The 22,096-nt window shown below is 35.1% G+C and overlaps 2 protein-coding genes across 2 annotated transcripts; both read left to right on the top strand.

The window, feature by feature from the left end:
- Positions 1 to 3,300: 3,300 nt before the first annotated feature.
- Positions 3,301 to 13,726, top strand: LOC146737904 (uncharacterized; the record flags this gene model as incomplete). Its single annotated transcript, XM_085504599.1, has 15 exons — positions 3,301 to 3,370; positions 3,563 to 3,682; positions 4,235 to 4,357; positions 4,509 to 4,631; positions 4,906 to 5,022; positions 5,814 to 5,933; positions 6,249 to 6,371; positions 6,484 to 6,603; positions 6,772 to 6,891; positions 7,669 to 7,791; positions 8,075 to 8,194; positions 10,678 to 10,800; positions 11,095 to 11,217; positions 12,072 to 12,191; positions 13,059 to 13,726. Coding segments are annotated over exons 1-15 (2,313 nt in total), but the record flags the coding sequence as incomplete, so codon positions are not given.
- On the top strand, positions 13,720 to 21,882 carry LOC146737903 (uncharacterized). Its single transcript, XM_085504314.1, has 7 exons — positions 13,720 to 14,422; positions 14,524 to 14,680; positions 14,792 to 18,589; positions 18,740 to 18,901; positions 19,118 to 19,185; positions 19,504 to 19,579; positions 19,735 to 21,882. Exons 1-7 carry the CDS (start codon positions 13,727 to 13,729, stop codon positions 19,908 to 19,910), a joined length of 5,133 nt encoding a protein of 1,710 aa, XP_085360440.1. The 5' UTR covers positions 13,720 to 13,726; the 3' UTR covers positions 19,911 to 21,882.
- Positions 21,883 to 22,096: the final 214 nt, after the last annotated feature.

Below are 22,096 nucleotides of genomic sequence, written 5' to 3'. Positions count from 1 at the left end.
TTTGAATAGATTCCTAGTGAGATTGGTGCATTCTTAATTCAAAAAAACTTAAAGTATTACTGCTACTAAATTATACATATGTTTGGTATAATTTACTGTAAAACATTAATGTTATTGTGAAAATAGTTTTATACAAAACAGTAAAAAATTGCTAAAATCCTTGTATGTGTTGCCAGTGATATGCCAGTTTCCATTGTTATTTAAATGTACTCATCAGGGAGGTAATCCATTACAAAACATCACTGATCCACAGTAGTCTGGTTTCAGGCTACACCAAAAATTAAGTCACAGTCCTTAGAGGGACTTTGACCAAGTACAGGCTAAAATTTAAGCTAATCCCAAATGTTTGCATATCAGCTATACGCAATTGTGTTCACTCACAGGAGGGCCCAACAGTTATAGCACAGGCCACAGTCTTGAGGGTCTGTGCACTGGCTAACACCCAAACTTGTTTCCCAAGGGAGGCAGCAATTATGAACAAACAATTAAACAGCAATGGTACAGTGCCATAACTAAACCAACCACAAATTATCGAACCAACCACCATATATTTTTTTTTCATTCCTTTTCATGTTTTATTGATTTATAATGCTTATAATGTTTTTTTTTAAAACCACTGTGGTGCTTCCGATACGAGTTTGCTGATAGTTGATAGAATGGATTTTTTGTGACGTTGATTGGTACACCCAGAAGCACAATATCACATGTGCAAATTTACATTACGCCCCAAAACGGCATGTGCGCCCATGCGAAACACCATATCTTCGACTTCTGGAGAAGTTGTCTACGAGTATCCCACCAGTCATTACTCCGTACACGCTTCCACACTGATTGGATCGCTGTAGTAGAGCATACAACAACTCCAATTTGGTTCGCTGTCTACGACATGCACTAATAAAACTCTACATTCTGTATCGCCGTTATATACTGTTCCTGTGCATCCAAATAAATCGGTCCATCTTCGCTCGTGTTCCAGTGCACATCGCTTCATAAATTTTAACGAAAAATGTCAGCAGCAGAAATTTTGCGTTCGTAAACAGCTGCTTAACAAAGGTCACCGACCGATGGCGCCCCTTAGCTCGTGCTAGCTGGACTGGCCCTCCCAATGCGTGGACGCAATTGGGTCTAGTCAAAATGCAAACATCAGCTTAAATCTTAGCCAGTACTTCATGTACCATGAACACTACTATTGTCCAGCATTATAATACCTTGAACAAACAAACGTACATGCCATTCACTGCTAAGTCAGCTAGCTAGCTACACACATGGAGCTCTATGCTAGACCCCCCCCCATATAACTTACTGAACTACCCAACACCGTTTTGTACACATGCAGTAGTCGTGGAATATTTTCACAGATATTTTTCATATCGCATTAAACCATTCATAATAGAGAAAATAGCAGAATATAAAAATGAAGCAGAGCATCATGGGTATTTTTAGTTGATTGTGTCTAACCCACTTTAAAATCACCTTCCATCGACCCTTCAACATAAACTTCTACAGTTTATAAGAAACATTATGAAAAGTTAGGGACGACGTCAAAAGATCGATGTCGGATAAAAAACTTATTTCCTTTAGTTTGGGAGTGGGGGGTTTTGACCTCAAAAAGTTTCCATCCTACAAAAACGATTATATTTTTTAATGAAGTCAAAAAAATCTTGGAGTATTTGTAGTTGTTGTTTGTTTTCTATTCAATCATGGACAGAAATAACCGAAAAGGGAAAAAAACAGAAAAATGGTTTGGTTTGAGTGTCAATCTGTGCGTCAAATGAGGTGCAATTGTAAAATCTTTTTACACCCACCCGATAATCATCCGATTACCAATTTGTATTTAATGGTGAATGTAGTTTGACACCATGACCGATATTTATCAATTAAGTTTCAGTGGGGGTAGGGGGGTTTGGAAAAAAACTAAAGTAGTTAAGTTTTTTACCAGACATCGATCTTTTGACGTCGTCCCTTACTGGTTAAGTATTTCAATGTAAAATGTTATAGTTTGGGTGTATTTGAAGACTGAACTTTAGTTGTTTGTCATTATTAAAATGGGAATTTTGTTTATGTTTGAGCTTAATCCCACTCATAAAGACACTCTTTTTTCGGATTAATAACTCACTGTTTATGTAACTTTTTTTGGTGGAAAGTCAGTTGCTGAGTATTTTGGGGGTTGCACACTGTTCGAATGTTCAGTAATGAATGTCTTGCTTGTTTGTTCAAGGTATTATAATGATAGACATTGTCTTTATAAGAACAGGAAGTAGTACAGAGTCTCATTGTCAGTCCATTTTCATCTCAAGAATAATGTCACAGAATGTGCTTGTATTGATTGTCAAGTTTAGTATAGTTATGAATAAGAATAGTTGTGAATATAATAGTTAAATTTACGATGGTATTTTGGGTGATTAGCCTGGGCTCATGTTTGCACAAACTTCGTTAGCGCCTGTGATAAGGGTCTAGACCGTATTTTGAAAACAGGTCATCTTCTATGTTTAATAACCTATTGCATATATTATTAAGTCGACAGTATCAAGTGCATGATCTGTTGTGATTTTAAAAACAAATTAACCCAAAACTTCATATTTTTTCAAGATATATAATTCCATATTTCAAATTTTTCAAAATCTTGTATTTTACGTTTACCTACAATTGTACTGGCTTAAAATTGAAGCAAACTGAAGCGAGGGAGGAAAAAGAGGAAAGCTGTCAATCCCCATGTGCCATTACCGGGTATATATGTGACATGAAAAAAAAATGATCATTTTATTCATGTAATGAAAAAATTGAATGATCATTATAATACCCATTAAAAAATAGATTGTCACCCACTCCATCATTAAATAAAAAAATACTATTATTCTGACCAGTGTAAAAATAGTGGTCATTATAACTACCAGTTTGAAAATACTGGTCAATATTTTGACCATTAAAAAAGTTCTGGTTGATAATCTGGCCATTAAAAAAATAGTGGCCATTACAATGGCCAGAAGTGACTTTTTGAAGGGGTCTGAGGGGTGAAAAAACAGAGTTAAAGTGAAATGAAAAATTATTATAACCTCCTCACTAACCTAAAAGCACAAATAAATATTCAAAAGTTGTGAAAATTAAAACTTTCCGAAACGCGACAGAATTTCCGAAAGTAATCCGGACGCTGTTTTAAATATAACATGCTGGTTGGAAAAATATACAAAAATGACGTCATGGTGCGATTGCCATTATAGTATTAAATTTGCATATTTTGATAACATTATTTCTCTCATGTTGACTATCATAAGGACATCATATCGATCGTCAACGAGTTATATGACGGAGTATTACTATGAATATACTACTGGTGTGTGTAATGGGTACTGCTATGATTACAGATGTGAAGGTAGGTGTGTTACATAAGCTATTTCATGTGAAAGTGAACACTTCTATGAACGCTATCCAATACATGCTTGGAAAGAAAGAAAGAAAGAAAGAGTTAATATCATGACTAGATGGTTGAAAATGCAAATCCAAACACACAAAACAATTAATAAACATAATCATAGTGTGTAATTAAATTAAAATTATCTTGCAGATATAGATGAATGTGCTGTGATTGGCGATTGTGATCATAACTGTGTAAACACAATTGGAAGTTACTACTGTACATGTCAGACGGGATACGGTCTACTTTACGATGGCAGAACATGTGAAGGTAAGGACCACAATGATAAAGAGTATACTAACATACTATGTTGATTTCATGTTAAATATCTAAGTATTGGAAAAGTTTTAAACAAATACATAAAGATATGAAGAGGCAAAACGTGTTTTAAAGCGGGGAGTCGTCACATGTGCATGCGTCGGATTGCCATAGCGTGTCATTACAAACAAGTGTCTACCCATAAGCCTTTGCGTTTTAGCGTGGGTTGTTTTCATCGCTTGGGACTCAATTCCCGCGCGTGCGCAGGTGACGACCCTCCCGCTTTAATAGTGTGGAATAATACTGGATGTTAGTGAATACAATTTAGTGAAACAGAAAATGTATAGACATGTTATGTCATACAGATTTAAAACAGGTGTACTTAAACACAACAAGGGTGACGTAACAAATCCATAACACTAATCTAAATACCAATCAATAATAGTATATCTAATATCGTCGGGAAAGATTTCTTAAAATATTAGAATATTATCGGTTTATATCAACTACTCATAATGTTGCATAAATGGTTTTCTTTTACGTATTTTTGATTCTTGCTTGAAGATGTGAACGAATGTTCATTAAGTGGACATGGTTGTCAACACGCGTGTAACAACGTTGCTGGGAGTTATTATTGTTCTTGTTGGAATGGTTACTTTCTTGCTATTGGCGGAAAGTCTTGTGAAGGTAACTTTTACATATAAAACAAGTTTATTTTTATTTGCGATATTTGATTTAGTTATACTTTGCATGTAAAGCAAATGTAAGATTTGCAATTTGTTAAAATTATCACATACTGCGTAACGCTGTTTTTTCACATTGTTATATTGTAATATAGACGAGAATGAATGCATTCAGCTTGCCAACGACTGTCAACATGACTGTCATAACATAGTAGGAAGCTACATTTGTTCATGTAGAGATGGATATGTACTAGGAACAAATGGAAAAACATGTGAAGGTATATAGTATGATTTATTATATATCAAATCAACAGTGATACTAATTATGCGCGTGCTTCTATTTTCTGATTTTCTCTTCATAAATGTATGTAACATTCGAACAAACTGCTTTCGCATCCTTCTACAGTGATGACAATGTTTAGCATTTCAATATATTCCAAAATATTCCAAATAACATAATACTTAAATAACAAGATCAATAATCAACATATTCTCCGAACTTAGTTTTCAACCTTATAATCTCTAATTGTGATGTCTTAATTTCTAATTTAGATGTAGATGAATGTATTTCAAGTGATTGCCAGCAGACCTGTCATAATACATATGGAAGCTATTTCTGTTCGTGTGGACAAGGTTATGAGCTAACAGATGATGAGAAATCGTGTAAAGGTATTTATGTATACATGCATACATATCACAACCTCATTGTATATGTTTCAAGACTGATTGAATAACTAGAAAGCGAAAATACACAAAACGAGATTTGGATTCGCTCACGCGGCGTAGGTCCTCGCCACTGCTGGTGGACGCGCTAACAACCCCTCACGCATAATGACTGACCACAAAAAGCCAGCCTGAAATGGTCTGTAGTAAACATGGCCCAACAGACGGGGTTACACGGACTTAATCTCGGACAACACAACATAAAATATGTTAACATATAAAATGTTTATACGCATAGAAAGCCTAGTACTCATTGTTTGGTACGAACCACTCAGTTTATGATTATTCATGGGGACAAACTACTGTCCACCAGCAGAAACAATTGGCTGAGTAAATGTTGAGGCTAGACGTTTTTCTCAAAACCCTTTGTTTAATCTTGTAGTCTATTTGACTGTTGGACTCTAGTGGTATAATCATTCTCAAAATGTAGCTACATGCATAGCCATAACAAATAACATTCACAATAAGAGGGGAACTTTGATCTGACAAAATTGTGATTAAACTACTCGCTTAAGTTCGCTTGATTAGTCTATTAGCCAGAAGATTTATTAACCAAAAGAGACCCATATAGTTGGTACCAAATAAACAAATATACTGACCTAACTTGTGGACTAGTAGAAAAATGATAATGAATTATTCTTTCACTAATATATGGTTCATGATGAACACCAGACAAATCAAACACGTATTTTGAAATACGTTATTTGACTCGTGATTTGTTTTTGTCGTTTATACAGATGTCAATGAATGCTCCCATGGAAATGGCTGCCAACACAACTGTCACAACACAGTAGGAAGTTATCTATGTTCTTGTAGAAACGGTTATCAGATTGCTAATGATGAAAGACGTTGTGAAGGTATTATGTTTTATTATTATACATCTGTCATCGTAACGCCATAGGTCACAGCGTGCCGTAATTTTGCGGTATTTTATGGGGTATTTTCCTACCATATTTCGAAATGCGAATTCCTAATGCGATACCTAAAAGTATGCACTCAGATAGTACACCGTCGCATACATCAACGCACCAGATTAATAATATATAAAATGATGTGATTAAATTGCTTTAATACTCGTATTATATTGAACATAACATACATAATTACTATTAATTAAACGCATTTCCCGATTTTACAATCACTAATAATGTAATTTTATGTTTACTTCCAAGACGTCAACGAATGCCTTTCAAATAATGGAAACTGTCAACATATTTGCAACAACACAATTGGTAGTTTTTTCTGCTCCTGCTTTACCGGTTTCACCATTGGATTTAATGGCGAGACGTGTGAAGGTAGTCTTGTGTTCTTGTTTATAACATATGAACCATTTATTCTAAACTAAATATCTCTGACATTATTTCCTGCTGACTTTATGTGTTTAACGTTCATAAATCTTTCTTTAAGATGTTAATGAATGCCTGCAGCAGAATGGTGGTTGTGACCAATTTTGTCTCAATACAGAAGGCAGTCTTAAATGCGACTGTAGATTTGGTGTATTGGCGTCTGATGGGAAGACTTGTAATGGTAATATATTGAAGTGCATGTAGAAGTTCGAAACTACATTCCCATTTCCCATATTATGTTTGTCTCCTTTTTATTATACTATCCAATTACTACAAATCAGCTTTATGTCTTTACCAAAAGTTGTTCTTTGTTCGAAGTTCATTCACTTTAATCCCAAACCTTCAACAGATATTGACGAGTGTGCCATTACTACACCGCCTTGTGAACAGTTATGTGTTGATACTATTGGTTCATACATATGCATTTGTTACGAAGGATACCAAAATGACTCGTCTGGTCACTGCAATGGTAAGAGTTATTTGATATTAAACAAGTAGAGGATAAAAGATGAAACCGTCATAAAAGCAAACTTCAGCAACATAATATCATAAATAAGGCATCAAGGTTGGAGACATCGTGAGCAGACATTATGCAAAATATAGATATATAATGTTGGGAAAAAAAAGATTTTTAAGTCAGAAAATTTAGAATAAGAAAAGTAAACCGTGCTTCTATTTTTAAATAGAATATTTCAAATATTCTATAAATCCTACAAAGTTATTTGTATTCTTTGTCGAACTTATATATCAGTGACTGCTCCAGATTTGCAATAGGTGGGTGTCAGTCACACAGAACGTTGTGTGATATGTGAGTCCGAACTTGGCTTTTATAGATGTTGTAATTGTTTTGTATCAGTTACCTGTTAATTGAACATCGAGTTACAATTTGGGAATGGTTTCGAGAAAGTGGACATGGTTTCTAAAATATGGGCGTGGTCATTTTTGTAACTCAATGTTTTCATAACTTGATGTTCGTAATCCGATGTCCGTAACTTGAACAATTCAGCATATAAATCACAGCTGTCAACAATTTCAATTTAGACATGTTCTTTAATACTACCAGCCAGATTGCGTTGATATGTTATATTAAATACCTTTATACTCACTTTTGCCATACATCGTCACTTTGTGATTCATCTATACATTTGATATATAATCTATGTTCTGAATGGACAAGGTTTTAATAGTTTAGCTATGTTAATTATAAATTGTGCCAGTTGAATATGTACATATTTCGACATTGCAGATATAGACGAGTGCACTGTGTCCAGTGGTGGATGTGACCATGTCTGTCGTAACACACCAGGAAGTTTTATTTGCTCTTGTGAAGATGGATTTGTGTTAGACTTGAATGGTAAAACATGTAATGGTAAGTGTGGGAATAATTTTGAAACAAGGTATATAATATGACAAAGTTACTGTAAACCATTTAACATTTAAATTTTCGCAATTTCATGATTTTATGACACATGGAGACAACATTTCGCGACAATTACCGATACTCCGTGGCACACGAAACCGAGAGAAATGCTTACTGCTTTAAAATTCACGATTTTCGCCGACTCGCGATATTCGCTCGCGAAAAAAATAAGAGTATCGTAACAAGTGTGTCATACTGTGCATTTACATTGTCTATGCATTAATACAAACAGACATTGATGAATGTGACGAGGGTAACCACCAGTGTCCACAGCAATGCATCAATAAGCCTGGTTCATATGAATGCGCCTGCTTTGAAGGATATGTACCAAATGCTGACACTTTGTGTCAAGGTAATACAACTGTTACATCTTACTGTAGAGTATACATTTAGATGATGTTAGACGTATTTTTTTATGTTTTTAAAATATGGTTAATGTTTAATTCAGTAATAGAGTCTATTGTATTTTGAATTGTCTAAAAATAAAAAATAAATAATGAAACTTTGGTGAAAATACATTTAGAAAGAGTATTCGGCTTGGGTAAACAATGTATTGTCTTAGTTTGTCAGTTGGGACTAGATTGTATGTAAGACGTTCCTACTTGTAGCTTCTCTATAATCAATTAGCTAACATTATTATACTTATTTATTTAGTTTATGTTTTAAGTGATAAATATAATTTTACCAATTAGTTTACGATTACATGAAAAGTTAGCTTTTGTTATTATTATTTTTACCTTGCCCGAGCCATCAAAGATGGAAGGGAAAGGTATATTAAGGGTAAAATTTTGTCCGGCGCTGTCGTTGTTGTTGTCGTCATCGTCGTCGTCGTCGTTAATAATTGTTATTGTGTGCATAATAACTTTACTAATTCTATTCCAAACTTTATCAAACTTGGTCACCTTGTTCATCAGTATAAAGTCTTCCCTGAGTTTGAACAACAGATGTCCTGTATGAAAATATCATGCAAAAATTGAGAAAATCTGATAAAATATTTTGACTGTTTCTACTTGACTGATCACTGGTGATACACATCAAAGGTCACTGATCTCAGTGGAAATATGCATTGTTGTATGTGTTCAATGAAGCAAATGATTTATCTTGTAATAATATCCTTGGGAATGTATCTCAGAATCCCATACTGGGTTTCAAAACCAACTCATGGAGAGATTGCACAGTCTGATACACATTTGCAAACCTACCAATAAAATCTTTACAGAAAACAAGATGTCAGAAAATCAATATAAGCACTCATATGAACTGGGTGCCTAACTTTGATCAAGATCTGAAGCTAATAGAAAATCTGTTTAGTTCAAAGTTATCAAATCAAAAACAATACATAAAAAATACATTGAAAGCAAAACATTTCATCTACATTTTAAAAAGAAAATTATTCTAAAATATATGTATTCTGTATTTGACACACAGTTCATTCGACAAATGAAAACTCACAGGAATATGTTTCAGCTATTAGAACAGAATGATAGAGTTTTTATAATACTAGTTTAAAAACGCACTTCAAAGATTGCAGTGTTTGAAGATGTAGATTCTCAGGAGGCAACAGTACTGTTGACTTCTCCCTCCACTGGACACCAACTAACTATTTAAGTTGATTTGCATACAAAGCAGAGCTTGCAGCATGATAGCTATTTATAAAGGGTGTTTTTTTTTACTTTTCATATAATACAGTAGTCACACAATGAGGCAGTTCATATTTGTCTCAGTGAATCATTAATTTTTGAAAGACACCTGTACAAAATACTTGGACTAAAGCCAGCTAAAATTTTCTGTTATCTTGCATGTTTTATGAATCTATTCACATCTAAATGCAGCACTTTTTTTCAATGAGACATTTGTTTTTATACTAAAATATCTGAATTACTTTGAAGAAAGCTGGAAATTATGTCCCTTAAAATAATTAAACAAATAAGGCACCAATGTTTTTGTAAAATATTTACATCTTTTAAGGACATTCGGTAGACTGATTCCCCACTGTTGGTTCAACCCCAAAACTTGTTTGTATTCAAAATTAATTATGACAATGCATATTTATATTGAAACAAATTATGATAAAGGGAATTATATTATATAACAAAGGGCAAGGTCACCAGAGTTCAACTATGTTTGTTTTTGTCATGCGTATTTTGAACAGTATTCCCCGAAACTGTGTAATATTTAATACGTTTATCGGTCATGTGACTTTTTCTGCTAGATTTTTTGTAAATATTGTTTTGCATCTCATTTGCATAATTTTAGTCTTAACAACATTACATGAGGTTATTGTTAAGAGTTTCACTTATACTACCCCCACCCTGCGACTAGCGGTTTATGAGAAGAATTTTGAATATATTTCTCATTTTAAAATGTTTGTAATGTATTATGGGAAAGGGGCACGGCTCATAACACATACCGAATTGACATCGTTTTAATATGTTGAATTCTGTTACATATACAAGCATGTAACTAACGCTATATTGAAGGCGTTGGACAAAAGCAATAGCCTGTATATATATGGATATATATATATATATATATATATATATATATATATATATATATATATATATATATATATATATATATATATATATATATATATATATATATATATATATATATATATATATATGAATATATGGCCGATAAAATAAAGTATACATCTGATTTGCTCAGCATATAAGATCACCATATATGGTAATGAACCTCGTTAAATGATAAATGCTAGGATAAATACATAAATATATTTTTTCGCTGTTGATTTATTATAGACTTGATTTCCCTCGTTTGACATTTACGTGTTTGTTTATACTCACTGCTAACATATCTCCTCACTAGACGTTGATGAATGTGAAACTGGTACTGATGAATGTGAACATAATTGCATTAACACTGATGGAAGTTTTTACTGTACATGCAATGGTAACTACATCCTGGATGCCAATGCCAAAACGTGCTCTGGTAATAAATGACATCACGAATATCTTTATTTTTACAAACACAACTACTCATGGGTGGCACGATTTATCAATAAGATACGAGATCATTTGAGACCTTTTACTATCCAAATTAAAAAAAAACAAATTTCGTTGACTCGGCGCTCACACATTTCTGGATATATTCACACTACCTGTCTTATAATACACATAACAAGTGCGAACATTTGCGGACTCCTAATTACCAATTGAACTGCATACATGGCTAATGCAGAAAATATTATAAAAAAAAGTTCTCTATCGTTTCATTAATTTTCAGATCACGATGCATGCGAAAGTGGTAACCCAGGTTGCAGTCATCTGTGCCAAAGTATAAGTGGCATTGCTGTATGTTCCTGCTTTACTGGCTACGAACTTAAAAGTGATGCAACAAGTTGTGTTGGTAAGTTTGTGAATTACAATAGTACTCTCTGCCAACTGTGTAAAACTACTTGCAAGAATCCAAACCATTACCAAGCACACTGCATAAAGTGATAGTCTCGTCATGACGTTTTACACGTACACTCTTCTGGAACTTTGTTTGGCCCCATGGTTGTCAGGAGCCCTCTACGTCGAAATTCGTCTTCACCCCACGGTTCATTCTGTTACTTCAAGGTAGAATTATTTCCAGCTGCACGATAATTAGTGTCATTCTCCATCTGTTGTCAGTCAAAAGTACAGCATTTAGCAAACATGGCCTTCATATTTCTACCTCTGTTTTCAGTTGAGTGCCTGACTATGGCGTCCAACCAATCACCAAGCGTGACTAGTCCTACCATGATATTGGATTGGCATTGGTTTGTAATTTACCGACATTTCATCTTCAATACAAGTATTCCAACTTCTATGCAGGGGGCCATAAAGTGTGAAATCCGCGACTCACCTTTCTTGTCAGGTCATGTCTGTTTCGTCGTCGTCTAAGAGTTAAGTTTTTTTCGATCTAGATCGTTAACTCTTATGCTGACTGACTGTCTAGCCTGACATATCCCATTTTTTAGTCTTTCAATGATTTGAAATTGTACTCAAATTTATGATATTAAATTAGACTGATTTTAGTTATGACAGGTAGTTATTGAAAAAGTGATACATGACATCTATTCAAACAATTTCACTTGATGTTTTTAAACTCGAGAAAGTCTAATGTACTCATAAATATACTAATACTTGGTATCCAATTTTACTATAAAAAAGATCTGCTTTATGATGACGTAACAGCGATATGCCCTCAATTGTTTTTCAACATTTTGTATTTAATAGATATTGATGAATGTGTGGAAGACCAAATTTGTGAACACCTATGCAATAATACAATTGGAGGTTATAGCTGTTACTGTCACCGTGGTTTTGTTTTGGATAGAGATGGTCACTCGTGTATTGGTGAGTAATATACATATTGGGTTACATTCAGTTAATGTTCATTAATTATTTATTTATTGATTAGTATTGATAACAGATTACGAAAGGTATCCTTGTTTATTCTCACAATATATATATACATACATAATAATAATACATATATATATATATATTATATTTAGCACTGAAAACAATACAATTTACCGTTCCGTAAAGACAATATGTATCTGTATTCGTTCCAAAACGTACTTTCACTTATTTGGTGTGTACTGTGCCATCGTGACTGGCGGATTAACAATTATTTTGTTAACATCAGATGCAAAAGTGCTATAGCCCGTGGCGGAAACATAATCTCTGACAGTGAACGAAAAGGTTTACACGGCATAAACATTTTTAGTGTCCATTTCGAAGTTTTATCTTATTGAATTGTTACTAAAAAAACAGTATGCATGCCTGACATCGTCATTTATGTACCATGGCAGGCAGAATCGTTTATGTTTCAGAATGGTATTATGCAGTGATGCGAGTGTTAATGTTTCGAAAGTGTTATTTAAAGTCTTTTATTTCTGATCATGTGTTGACAATATAACTTCATTTGTTTACCTAATTTACATGCACTTACTGTTCATACATTCTGGTGTTAAATGCTAATTTTGGACATTCAGTTGACCTTTATACATGTAATTTGTCACCCTTCAAATATATTAGATTTATCAAGCCGTTGTAGTATTTGTTATTCAATAAAATAAATTCAAATGAAGATTACTACATAAGCTCAAAAAATCTTATATTTTAGGGTGACCTTAAAGATATCATTCATATATTATGAATACAAAACATTGTCTTTTGTGACCTACAATATTATAAATCATGTAATATCTTTCACAGATATATGCAGACCTAACCTGTGTCTCAATGGTGGTTCTTGTTTTGTCACTTCTGATAATTTCCCAGCATGCAACTGTAGTGACACCGGATATGATGGAGAGATGTGCGAACATGGTGTAGTCAAATTATCACAGTTACCACAACTAAGGATTGGGGAACAACAACATTTCAATATTTCAGCGCAACCCAGTCATTATATTGTAATATCATTTTTCTCCAATGAAGCAGTGTTCGATCCTCCAGTAGTCTCACTAACTAATCAAAAAACTGTTACTGACGTTACGATCACGCCAACAACATCTGGAGTACTAGATATTAGATTTGCACTGTCTGGAATCAGTGCAAACAATTTCAAACCTTTACCAAACTTAGTAGCATCAGTCATGTCGGCATTTGAAAAGCTTAATATACCTTTTGGGACACTCCCCACTGGCTGCTATGTCGAATATCTGTTCCAGTGTCCATCAGCTTTACAGTTATCGTTATCATCCACATCTACCTGGTTTCAATTAACAAGTAATTCGCTAGTTCGTTACACTTTCGGTGTTGTCTTCCTTGACATTAACCAGTTTTCTGTTCCAATCTCACTAAATGGCATTGCCGTCATCAAAACTTCATCATTTACCTTGTCTAGTATATCGTCGCGTTATTCTCCAGAAATTGGTACCATGATCTCGGGTCATGGAAACAGTGAATGCATAGAAATTCCCTTTACTGTATATGATATTCAGGAATTTACCGAGAGCAATTCGTTTGCGAACTCCTTCTTAAATGGCATATCACTGAATTTGCCAGACTGGATTAGTATTACTGATAAAGAACACGTGTACATAAAATTTAGTGGTATACGTTCGATGGTTCTTCATGGCAGCGAAATTAGTAGATATGGTGTGTGTCGTCGAGCCCCTGTGTTTGATGACGATCTGTATTCTGTTTTTCAATTCAAAAGCAAGACACATATATCGGTACTGGGTGAAGCGATTCAGTTTCCACCATCAGTCAGTGGAATGTGTTTATTGGTTGATGTATGCGACACTGTTTTAGGAACCAATATTCTCATGTTCCCAGAAGATTTATGGGACAAAATTAGTCAATTTGATTTTCTTAAACCTTTAAGTGACAAAGGCTGGGTAATTAACCTGATAGGAATTGGCATGTCAGTCGACAAGAAACTCAAATTCGAGACAACCAGTATTGAACTGTGGAATGGTGACCATATGTTTACCTACACGCTCTCTTCAGGATATAACGTATGGATGTCTCTCTCAATATCAAATGATAACCTACTCGGAGATAGTGATACAATTGGTTTTTCACTTTCTGGTGATCTAGTGTTTATGCTGGTGGTCGATGACATAGACAAGGTAATGCATTACCGTTGTTTTTACAGTAATCGTATTATTTAACAGTGTGTAATGCCAACATGAAACGTGATTGATTTGCATTCACTATCTTTTTTCTACAGATGTTAACTCATATATTTGCTAGTCGTTGGGAAGCGATTGTCACTTTCACAACAGAGGTGGACATGCACATTACATTCAAAGTATTTGGACATCCTGTCATCATCCAGATTGGAGGAGTGACAGATGCAAGGGCGGATGCATTTCTTTCAATTGGCGGTAATTATGACACTTTCACCTATATAGAATTAAAAATTATTTGGTTGGTTGGTATGAATTTGAATTCATTAGCTGAGTAACACATGTACTTTATATTCATCAAACCACCAGGCACTGAAAGACGATGGTGTGGTTCTGGTGCTGATCCACCTGGATTTTTCTTTCGTGGTCAACTGTCTACAAATCCTTTTGGTAACTCAATGATGGCAAGGTTGTTTGGAGTCACACTGGATACCAATATCAATGCATTCATTACATATGACATTTCTGATGAAATCGCAGCACTTCCTAAACGTGACATTATAGATCTTATCGTAGACATACTTCCCAGTATAGATGAGATGGTGTTACTGATCAATACCTTTATTGACAACGTTTCTGAATTTACCCAATCAGCACTCAGAGAAATTACATTAGAACTAATTGGTTTCAAAGAAGACCTAGAAACTATTGTCATTGGAAGAGAATTATTCAGTGATTTACCAGATATCTTATCGCCTGTAAGGTCACGTGCCCAGAAAATAATGTACATATGCACCGATCTACAACAACAACTTGCTGATGAATCCACAAGATTATCTACTGGTAGTGTCGACTCGCTTCTCAACTATGCACATCAGTTACAGAGTAATATTGAACGATGTGCACTGCTATATGTGGAAAACGTATTGAAAATAAGGAAAGATTACACAGGAGTGGGTCTGATGTTTCAAGCAAAACTCAATATTGTTGCATTGGGTTTTGGGTCAGTTCAGATTGAAATTGTAAAGTCAAACATGTTAGGTGAATGCAGTAGATTCAGTGATCTGTATGGTTTGTTTAAAGATGATAAGGCCACAAAAGGTTTAATTCAATTGGCTCGCAGCATAAAATACAAAATACTGACAATAGGCCATAAGTATTTAGGCGGCGTGTTTGCCTTAGCACCAGACACAGACGAGTTCTTGTTTCGATTCTTTGGTGGCGTTAATATTCTTGGTGTAAATGCAGAAGCGAATGTTTTTGTCACCAACGAGGTAATTCATTTTGAAATTGATGGATATATTTGGGATGTGTGTTATGCTACAATATTTGCGCAGGCTTCAGTTTTTGTTCCTTGGTCTGATCAAAGGTGGACGGTACGAGGGGAGTTTGGTTTTGGGACCCAGTCTTTACCAATGAGAATGACAGATGCACTGATAAATGCAGCCAATGCATTTGGGGAAAAGGCAACTTTGCGATTGACACAAGCCCAAGATTTGGTTACAGATGCCCAGGATGGTGTCAGTAGAGCTCAACAATGGTTACAAGACAAAAAAGAAGATGTTGATAAGGCAAACAACAAATTTGACGAAGCTGTAAATGCGTTAGACAATGCAGTAGCAGAGATTGACAGTCTCCAAGATGATGTGCAATCTGCAAAAGACTGGTTAAGGGAAAAACGTCTTGACATTGATAACCTCTGTCAAATGCGAAATTGTCACAAAATATGCATTCCCTTCATAAAATGCCATTGGCGACGTACTCGGTTTTTAAGGATTCCATCTCCTTCATATTATCTATCAGGCTGTGGAATTAAAATAACGGATCCATTATGCATTGCTGCAAATATTATATGTGCAGCTATACGAGCAGTTGCATATGTAGCTTTGGGGATTGCTGAAAAAGCAGTAGGAGTTGCAATGATAGCTTTAGATGCTGCCAAGTTTGCAGTTGTCACTGCACAGCTTGTGGTGGACGGAGCTAGAATCGTTCTTGATTTAGCTGAACTTGCACTAGATCTAGTAATTGTAACACTAGAAGAGGTTAAATTTGCCTTGGGAACTGCAAACAGTGCGCTTGAATTGGTGAAAGATGTAGTTGCTGTTGGAATAGATGTGTTGAATTTTATCATTCGACATGGCCTCAACGCGATAGTAGACATACAACGTATATGGTTTGAGATAGAAGTGTCTACTGCAGATTTGTTTGTGTTTGAAGTTGCAATGGATATTGACCTATTCCGAGCTGGTATGAGAACTGTTAAAGTGACTATTAATTTCCGAAATTTAGCTGAAAGTATTTGGAAAGTAGCAGTTAGTGTTATTGAAAATTTATCGGATATATTGATACCACTCAAGAAGAAACGCTCAATTGAATATGCAGACCGAGCTGATACTTACTCCAATCCATCTGCACATACAAATCAAACACTTCACATTGAAACATTTGAAAGTGAATACGTAAAATATATGAACGCTTCTGGAGTTTCAAACGAAAATGAAAATGGTTTGCGACTTTTTCTTTTCAAGAAGAACTGTAACACATTCTTAAACATATACGACTTTCTGTTTCAAGCGATGTCTCTTCTTAATGAGGTTGCCTATGATTCAAAAAAGAGTAGAGAAAATGCATCCGAGGGACTCAACGACTTAATCATGTTACGGGATAATATCACATTCATGGATGTAGATTTGAGTGAGGTCAACATAACTGAAGCCTATGTTAATTACAATATCACAGAGGAAGACATTGAATTGGAGATCTCGAAAGTAAATATGTCAGAATCTCCTGCGATTCGTGAGGCATTTGCTGTTCTGAATACATCGCACTTATCCAGTTTAAAATCATTAGAGCTTGCAGCAGAATACCAAATCGTCGGGCCATGGAAAGCAGCAATGGAAAATATTACGAGTGAGATATTTACAAAGGAAGAGTGTGTTTCGTTTGAAGACTGCCTGTTAGTGACATTTGATAAATTTTACAGTCTTTATGAAGATGTTGATTTCCTTGATGTTGACGCCATGAGAAATCTTATAATGAAAAGTAAAACACAGTTTTATCGTATTTTACGAAATGACTCACTCCGACTTGATGACGCACTTGAAATAAGTTCTGGATTTCTAGATGTCTTGGAGGAAACAGTGACGTTGAAAATATTTTGTGCTGAACCCCCATTGATATTGAATGAACTCGTTAATACGACGATTTCAGAAAATGAAGAAATAGTATTGTTTTGCAATGCGATTGGCGACCCTGCACCTACCATCACTTGGTATAAAGATGGTACTTTGATTTCTAAAGATATGAAGTTACTGCTTGGTAATGCAACTCTGTCAACAATAGGCTGGTATAAATGTGCAGCAAGTAATCATGTCATCAACGTTACATCTGATGAAATATTTATTGATGTGTTAACACCACCGACAGTCACAAATTTCCTCCAAGACGAAACTGTTATTGCTGGACAAGAACCACCGTTTCAAATTATGTGCAATGTCACTGGACGACCTACTCCAGATGTCACTTGGTACTATTCTATTGATTCACAAACATTCACTATATTTTCAAGTGGTGGAACACATCTGCTATTTGATGACATACATACAGTTAAAATGGGATGGTACCGATGTGAGGCTTCAAATTCAATTGGCAGATACGTATCGAATACGATGTCAGTAAAGGTTTTGAAAACATCCCTAGCTATTGCCACTGCTGAACTGAATTTTCAATTCTACCAGTCGACGATCGCTGTAAACAAGCCAGAAGTTCACCACGACTCTTTAAGCAATCTAGAAAGGAAATTCTCAGCCGCCATTGCGTATATTTTGGGGCAAACCGAATTGCTACTTACAGTGAGTGTACTAAATGCCACAATAGATGACGGATTAATATACGGTCATGTGCATTTGATTATAAAGGGAGCTAATTCGTCTAGAATGAATGACCTAAATATGGTGCACTCAGAACTGCAATCAATCTTCGAAGAACGTGTTGAAAATGTTGAACGTTTCGTCAACGCATTGGAATATGCATCATATGAAGATAAATATCTGTTCACAATAGACGATATACCTATAAACATGAAGAGTGGTACCTTGCGATATCAACATATTGAACCAGTCTGTCCACATGGACGAGAATCGATGGACAACTTGCCATTCATATGCGGTAAGTTAATATCATTTATATCTTTATCAACCTTAAAATAAATATTGTTCTACTGGCTATTTATAATAGTAAGGTTTCCTGGGCGTTATACCACTGTTACAGCCATACAAATAACGCTGTGTGTTTTTTATTGATCATTCATTCCTGTAGTTGACTGTGAATCTGGTTTTTATCAACACTCAAGTGATGCTCCGTTTAAGTGTTTACCATGCCCACCTGGAAGTTATCAGCCTGGCATTGGAAGTGCGACTTGTCTGCCTTGTCCTGATGGTTATACAACTTACAAAGATAGTGCATTGAGAATTGATGAATGTGAGACTACTTATTATAATATTCTCAATAATACTTCTTCATTTGATCAGCCAGTTGTTTGCTGAATAATAGAGCATTTTCCAAATTCCGCTGTCGGATTCAACAATATGTAATAATGCGATATACAAATAGTTAGCAATTGCCGCCGCGTGAACGAGTTGCATTGTATGATTTGCCAGCCCAACATAACTTTATGTCTACATTTTTCATATTTAGGTAATGTGTCATTAGTAAGTGACAAGACAACACCGTCTCAGACCACAGTTGTCGCTATTGAACTAAACGTATGTATAAGTCATAAGGATGAGTCATATTCTAATTATATTTAAATCGTTTCTGATGACACTACTGTAGCGTTGTGCTTGTTTGTAATTATGCGTGTTTCCCCATAGTGTAATCTCCGCGATGTATGGTCACATCAGGCAATATATTATGTAGCGTGCTGAGTATTTGGTCACGTGCATATGTATGTTGCATACTGAATTACGGGTAATGGGAAATGTGAAGGGGGCTTAAATGGGTAGAGAGACACACTGCTCGTCGCAGTTTCCCGTTCTTTTGTTTAACTCATTTTATCACTATACGTGTTTTGTTTAATGCAGGATCCTGGTAGTTCTGGTGACATTCTAAGTGTGCTAGATATAACAGCAGTTAGTTGTTCTGTCATTATTTTATTAGGTACGTTGTATTTTAATATTTTAAAATAGATATTAAAATAGTAAATTTGCTCAAACTGTTATTATAGTGTTGAAACTATTGCTGTTACGGAGCATCGTTCTCTCTTACTCTACTAACTCGTGTCTTTTTTTTTCAATTCTTTATTAACGATTTAGTTATCGGCATTGTCATATACTTTGTCGTGAATAGAAGAAATAAACGCGGAGTATATAGGCCAATAGAGAGAAGAGATCTTTCACTCGAAATGGACGAAACGAACAATGACCCCACATCTCAGAATAATTTATATGACAGTAGCTTCGGCATCGATGAGTTGGTCACTGAAATGTGAATTCGCCATCTTTAAATCAACTGAAAATACTCAAAAAACAATTTTGTATTTTAACAATAACAATATTTTGGTCAACTGGAGTTAATCACGATACATTTTTAGTATTAAACACTATTCATAAATAGCGGTTGTCGTCGCGATCACCTGCGATATTTCTGTTGATGAACGGCAATTTCCCTAGAACCCTTTATACCCTACCGGTGAGTGCGAGATTCGATCTGCTTACAATGTGCACTAAATACAGACTTTCACTTCATAGAGTATGTCGATGCTTCCTAATCGTCCTAGGAATTGCCTACTTGAAATGAAGTGTCTCTTCATTGTACGCGTTGATCTGCGAAAATAGCATGTCGTCATCTGTGTTAATATATGACCAATATCACGACGACCACCGCCCTTCAAACTACTGTGAGCTTTGTGTTGATTGAAATATTATGTACCAAGTGAAACAAGATGTAATACTTTTTTTGAATATGATGTAGTTTTTAATAGTTACTACTAATATGTAATTGTATTGTAGTAATCAGGAACTTATACATACTGCTGTTGTGAGATGTGCAAAGCTAAAATTAGTCACAAGTTGAATTGCTCACTGGCGATTCAACTGGAATGTTTTGTGCTTTTAGATTTTTCATCTTAATTGTCAGAAGAGAAATGTATTATGATAGCGATTTCTTTTCCACATTCCAATCCCACGCCGTTAGACTATTGTTTAGATTCAACGAATTGTGTGTTTAGGGTGAAGTTTATAAACATATGTCACATGATTTGATAAATAGAGTGTTTACTTATTGTTTAGTAGTGGCGAGCGTTTGAATGCTTTGACCGTGGGACACATATCTGGTAATCACGTGATCGTGCCGACGACTGCAGTGGCTGATCGCATGGTTACACAACCACGCCTTAGTGTTTGATCTTTTAATATATAGAGAGTTGTAACCTTTTGTAACGGGAGAACGGTGCAGCGAGGGATTATCTATCTTATTTTGAGAGAAGTAGGATGGTTTGAGCCTCTCCCTGGAAGAGCTGGATATTTGGATTTATGACCAGTGTATGCAGACTTATAACCATTATACCTAATCATGGTTTTCATTCATTTGAAATTATACCTTTTGTTATATTAATATTGTGTTTGACCTGCATGACGAGTGTTGAGTGAATGACGATATCTTTGATTTATGAACGTGTTATGCCAGGAGGCATAAGTTTAGTTTGAGAGGGGGATGTGTCATGGATTTATTTCCATGTGTCTAGATACCGACTTGATAGTTGATTTCTGGTGAATAGTTGTTGATATCATTCGATACTTGCCTGTCATCATTTAGGTTTATACAAGGTCCTGGATGGAAGTAGAGTCAGTGATTGGAACTAATTACAGATATAAACTTAGCTGACAGATTGTTATTACTGACAGTTTGGTATTTGTAGTCTCTTAATACGCCGGACAATTAATCAAGTATATATGACGTGTTAAGTACTTCGTGTGATTGGCTACATGCGAGTGGATGTGTGGAGGCCACGCCTCAAAGTCTTAAACTTCCATGTGATAGGTTAAAGTTTGAGAAGTGAATAAAGCTAGTCTTGGGGAGTCGTGGTGAGTTCTCCGAGAGGCGAGCTCTCCACGGGGCGTGACAACTTGGGGTAGACTCGAATTCTATATATGTGTGTGTGTGTCCTTGCTTGGTCGGACGTAACGAACGTAACGATCTCGGATACCTGATATAACGTTTGAGAACACGATAATTAATCCCTCATAGTTGATTGAAATATTAAATTTTAAGTGAAGCAAAATGTAATACATATTTTCTAGATATGGCATAGTTTTACATTTACCATGTACTTCTATTATAGTAATCAGAAATGTATACATAATGCTGCTGGTGTGAGGTGTATTAAGTTAAATTATTCAATAGTTTAATTACTCACTGACGATTCAACTGCAATAAACAGGTTGAACATGCATTTGACATAAGTGCGTGATATAACTACATATGGTATCGGATATGGTATCTTGTCAGCCCATTTTTAATTTAAAGTATGTTTTTTAGTGATTTGTTTTTACTTTTCACGTCCATGTCTACATATTTTGTAGATTTGAAATACAACTGTAAATGATTGATAAGTTAGAACAAGAATATTATTTAGGTGCATGAAATTACATAGAAGAGCATTAGCTGCCCTCGTGG

This window comes from Saccoglossus kowalevskii, chromosome 10, assembly GCF_978046115.1.
Source record: "Saccoglossus kowalevskii chromosome 10, keSacKowa6.1, whole genome shotgun sequence".
Taxonomy (NCBI): domain Eukaryota; kingdom Metazoa; phylum Hemichordata; class Enteropneusta; family Harrimaniidae; genus Saccoglossus; species Saccoglossus kowalevskii.
Note: the sequence above shows the minus strand (reverse complement) of the source record. Positions and strands in the feature narration are given on the sequence as shown.

Excerpts from the sequence above, each read along its gene's own strand:
- LOC146737903 (XM_085504314.1), top strand. The coding sequence starts at position 13,727 with ATGATCTCGGGTCATGGAAACAGTGAATGCATAGAAATTCCCTTTACT. Across the intron at positions 18,902-19,117 it reads TGCATTGAGAATTGATGAAT|GTAATGTGTCATTAGTAAGT; the intron begins GTGAGACTACTT and ends TTTCATATTTAG. Across the intron at positions 19,186-19,503 it reads TTGTCGCTATTGAACTAAAC|GATCCTGGTAGTTCTGGTGA; the intron begins GTATGTATAAGT and ends TGTTTAATGCAG.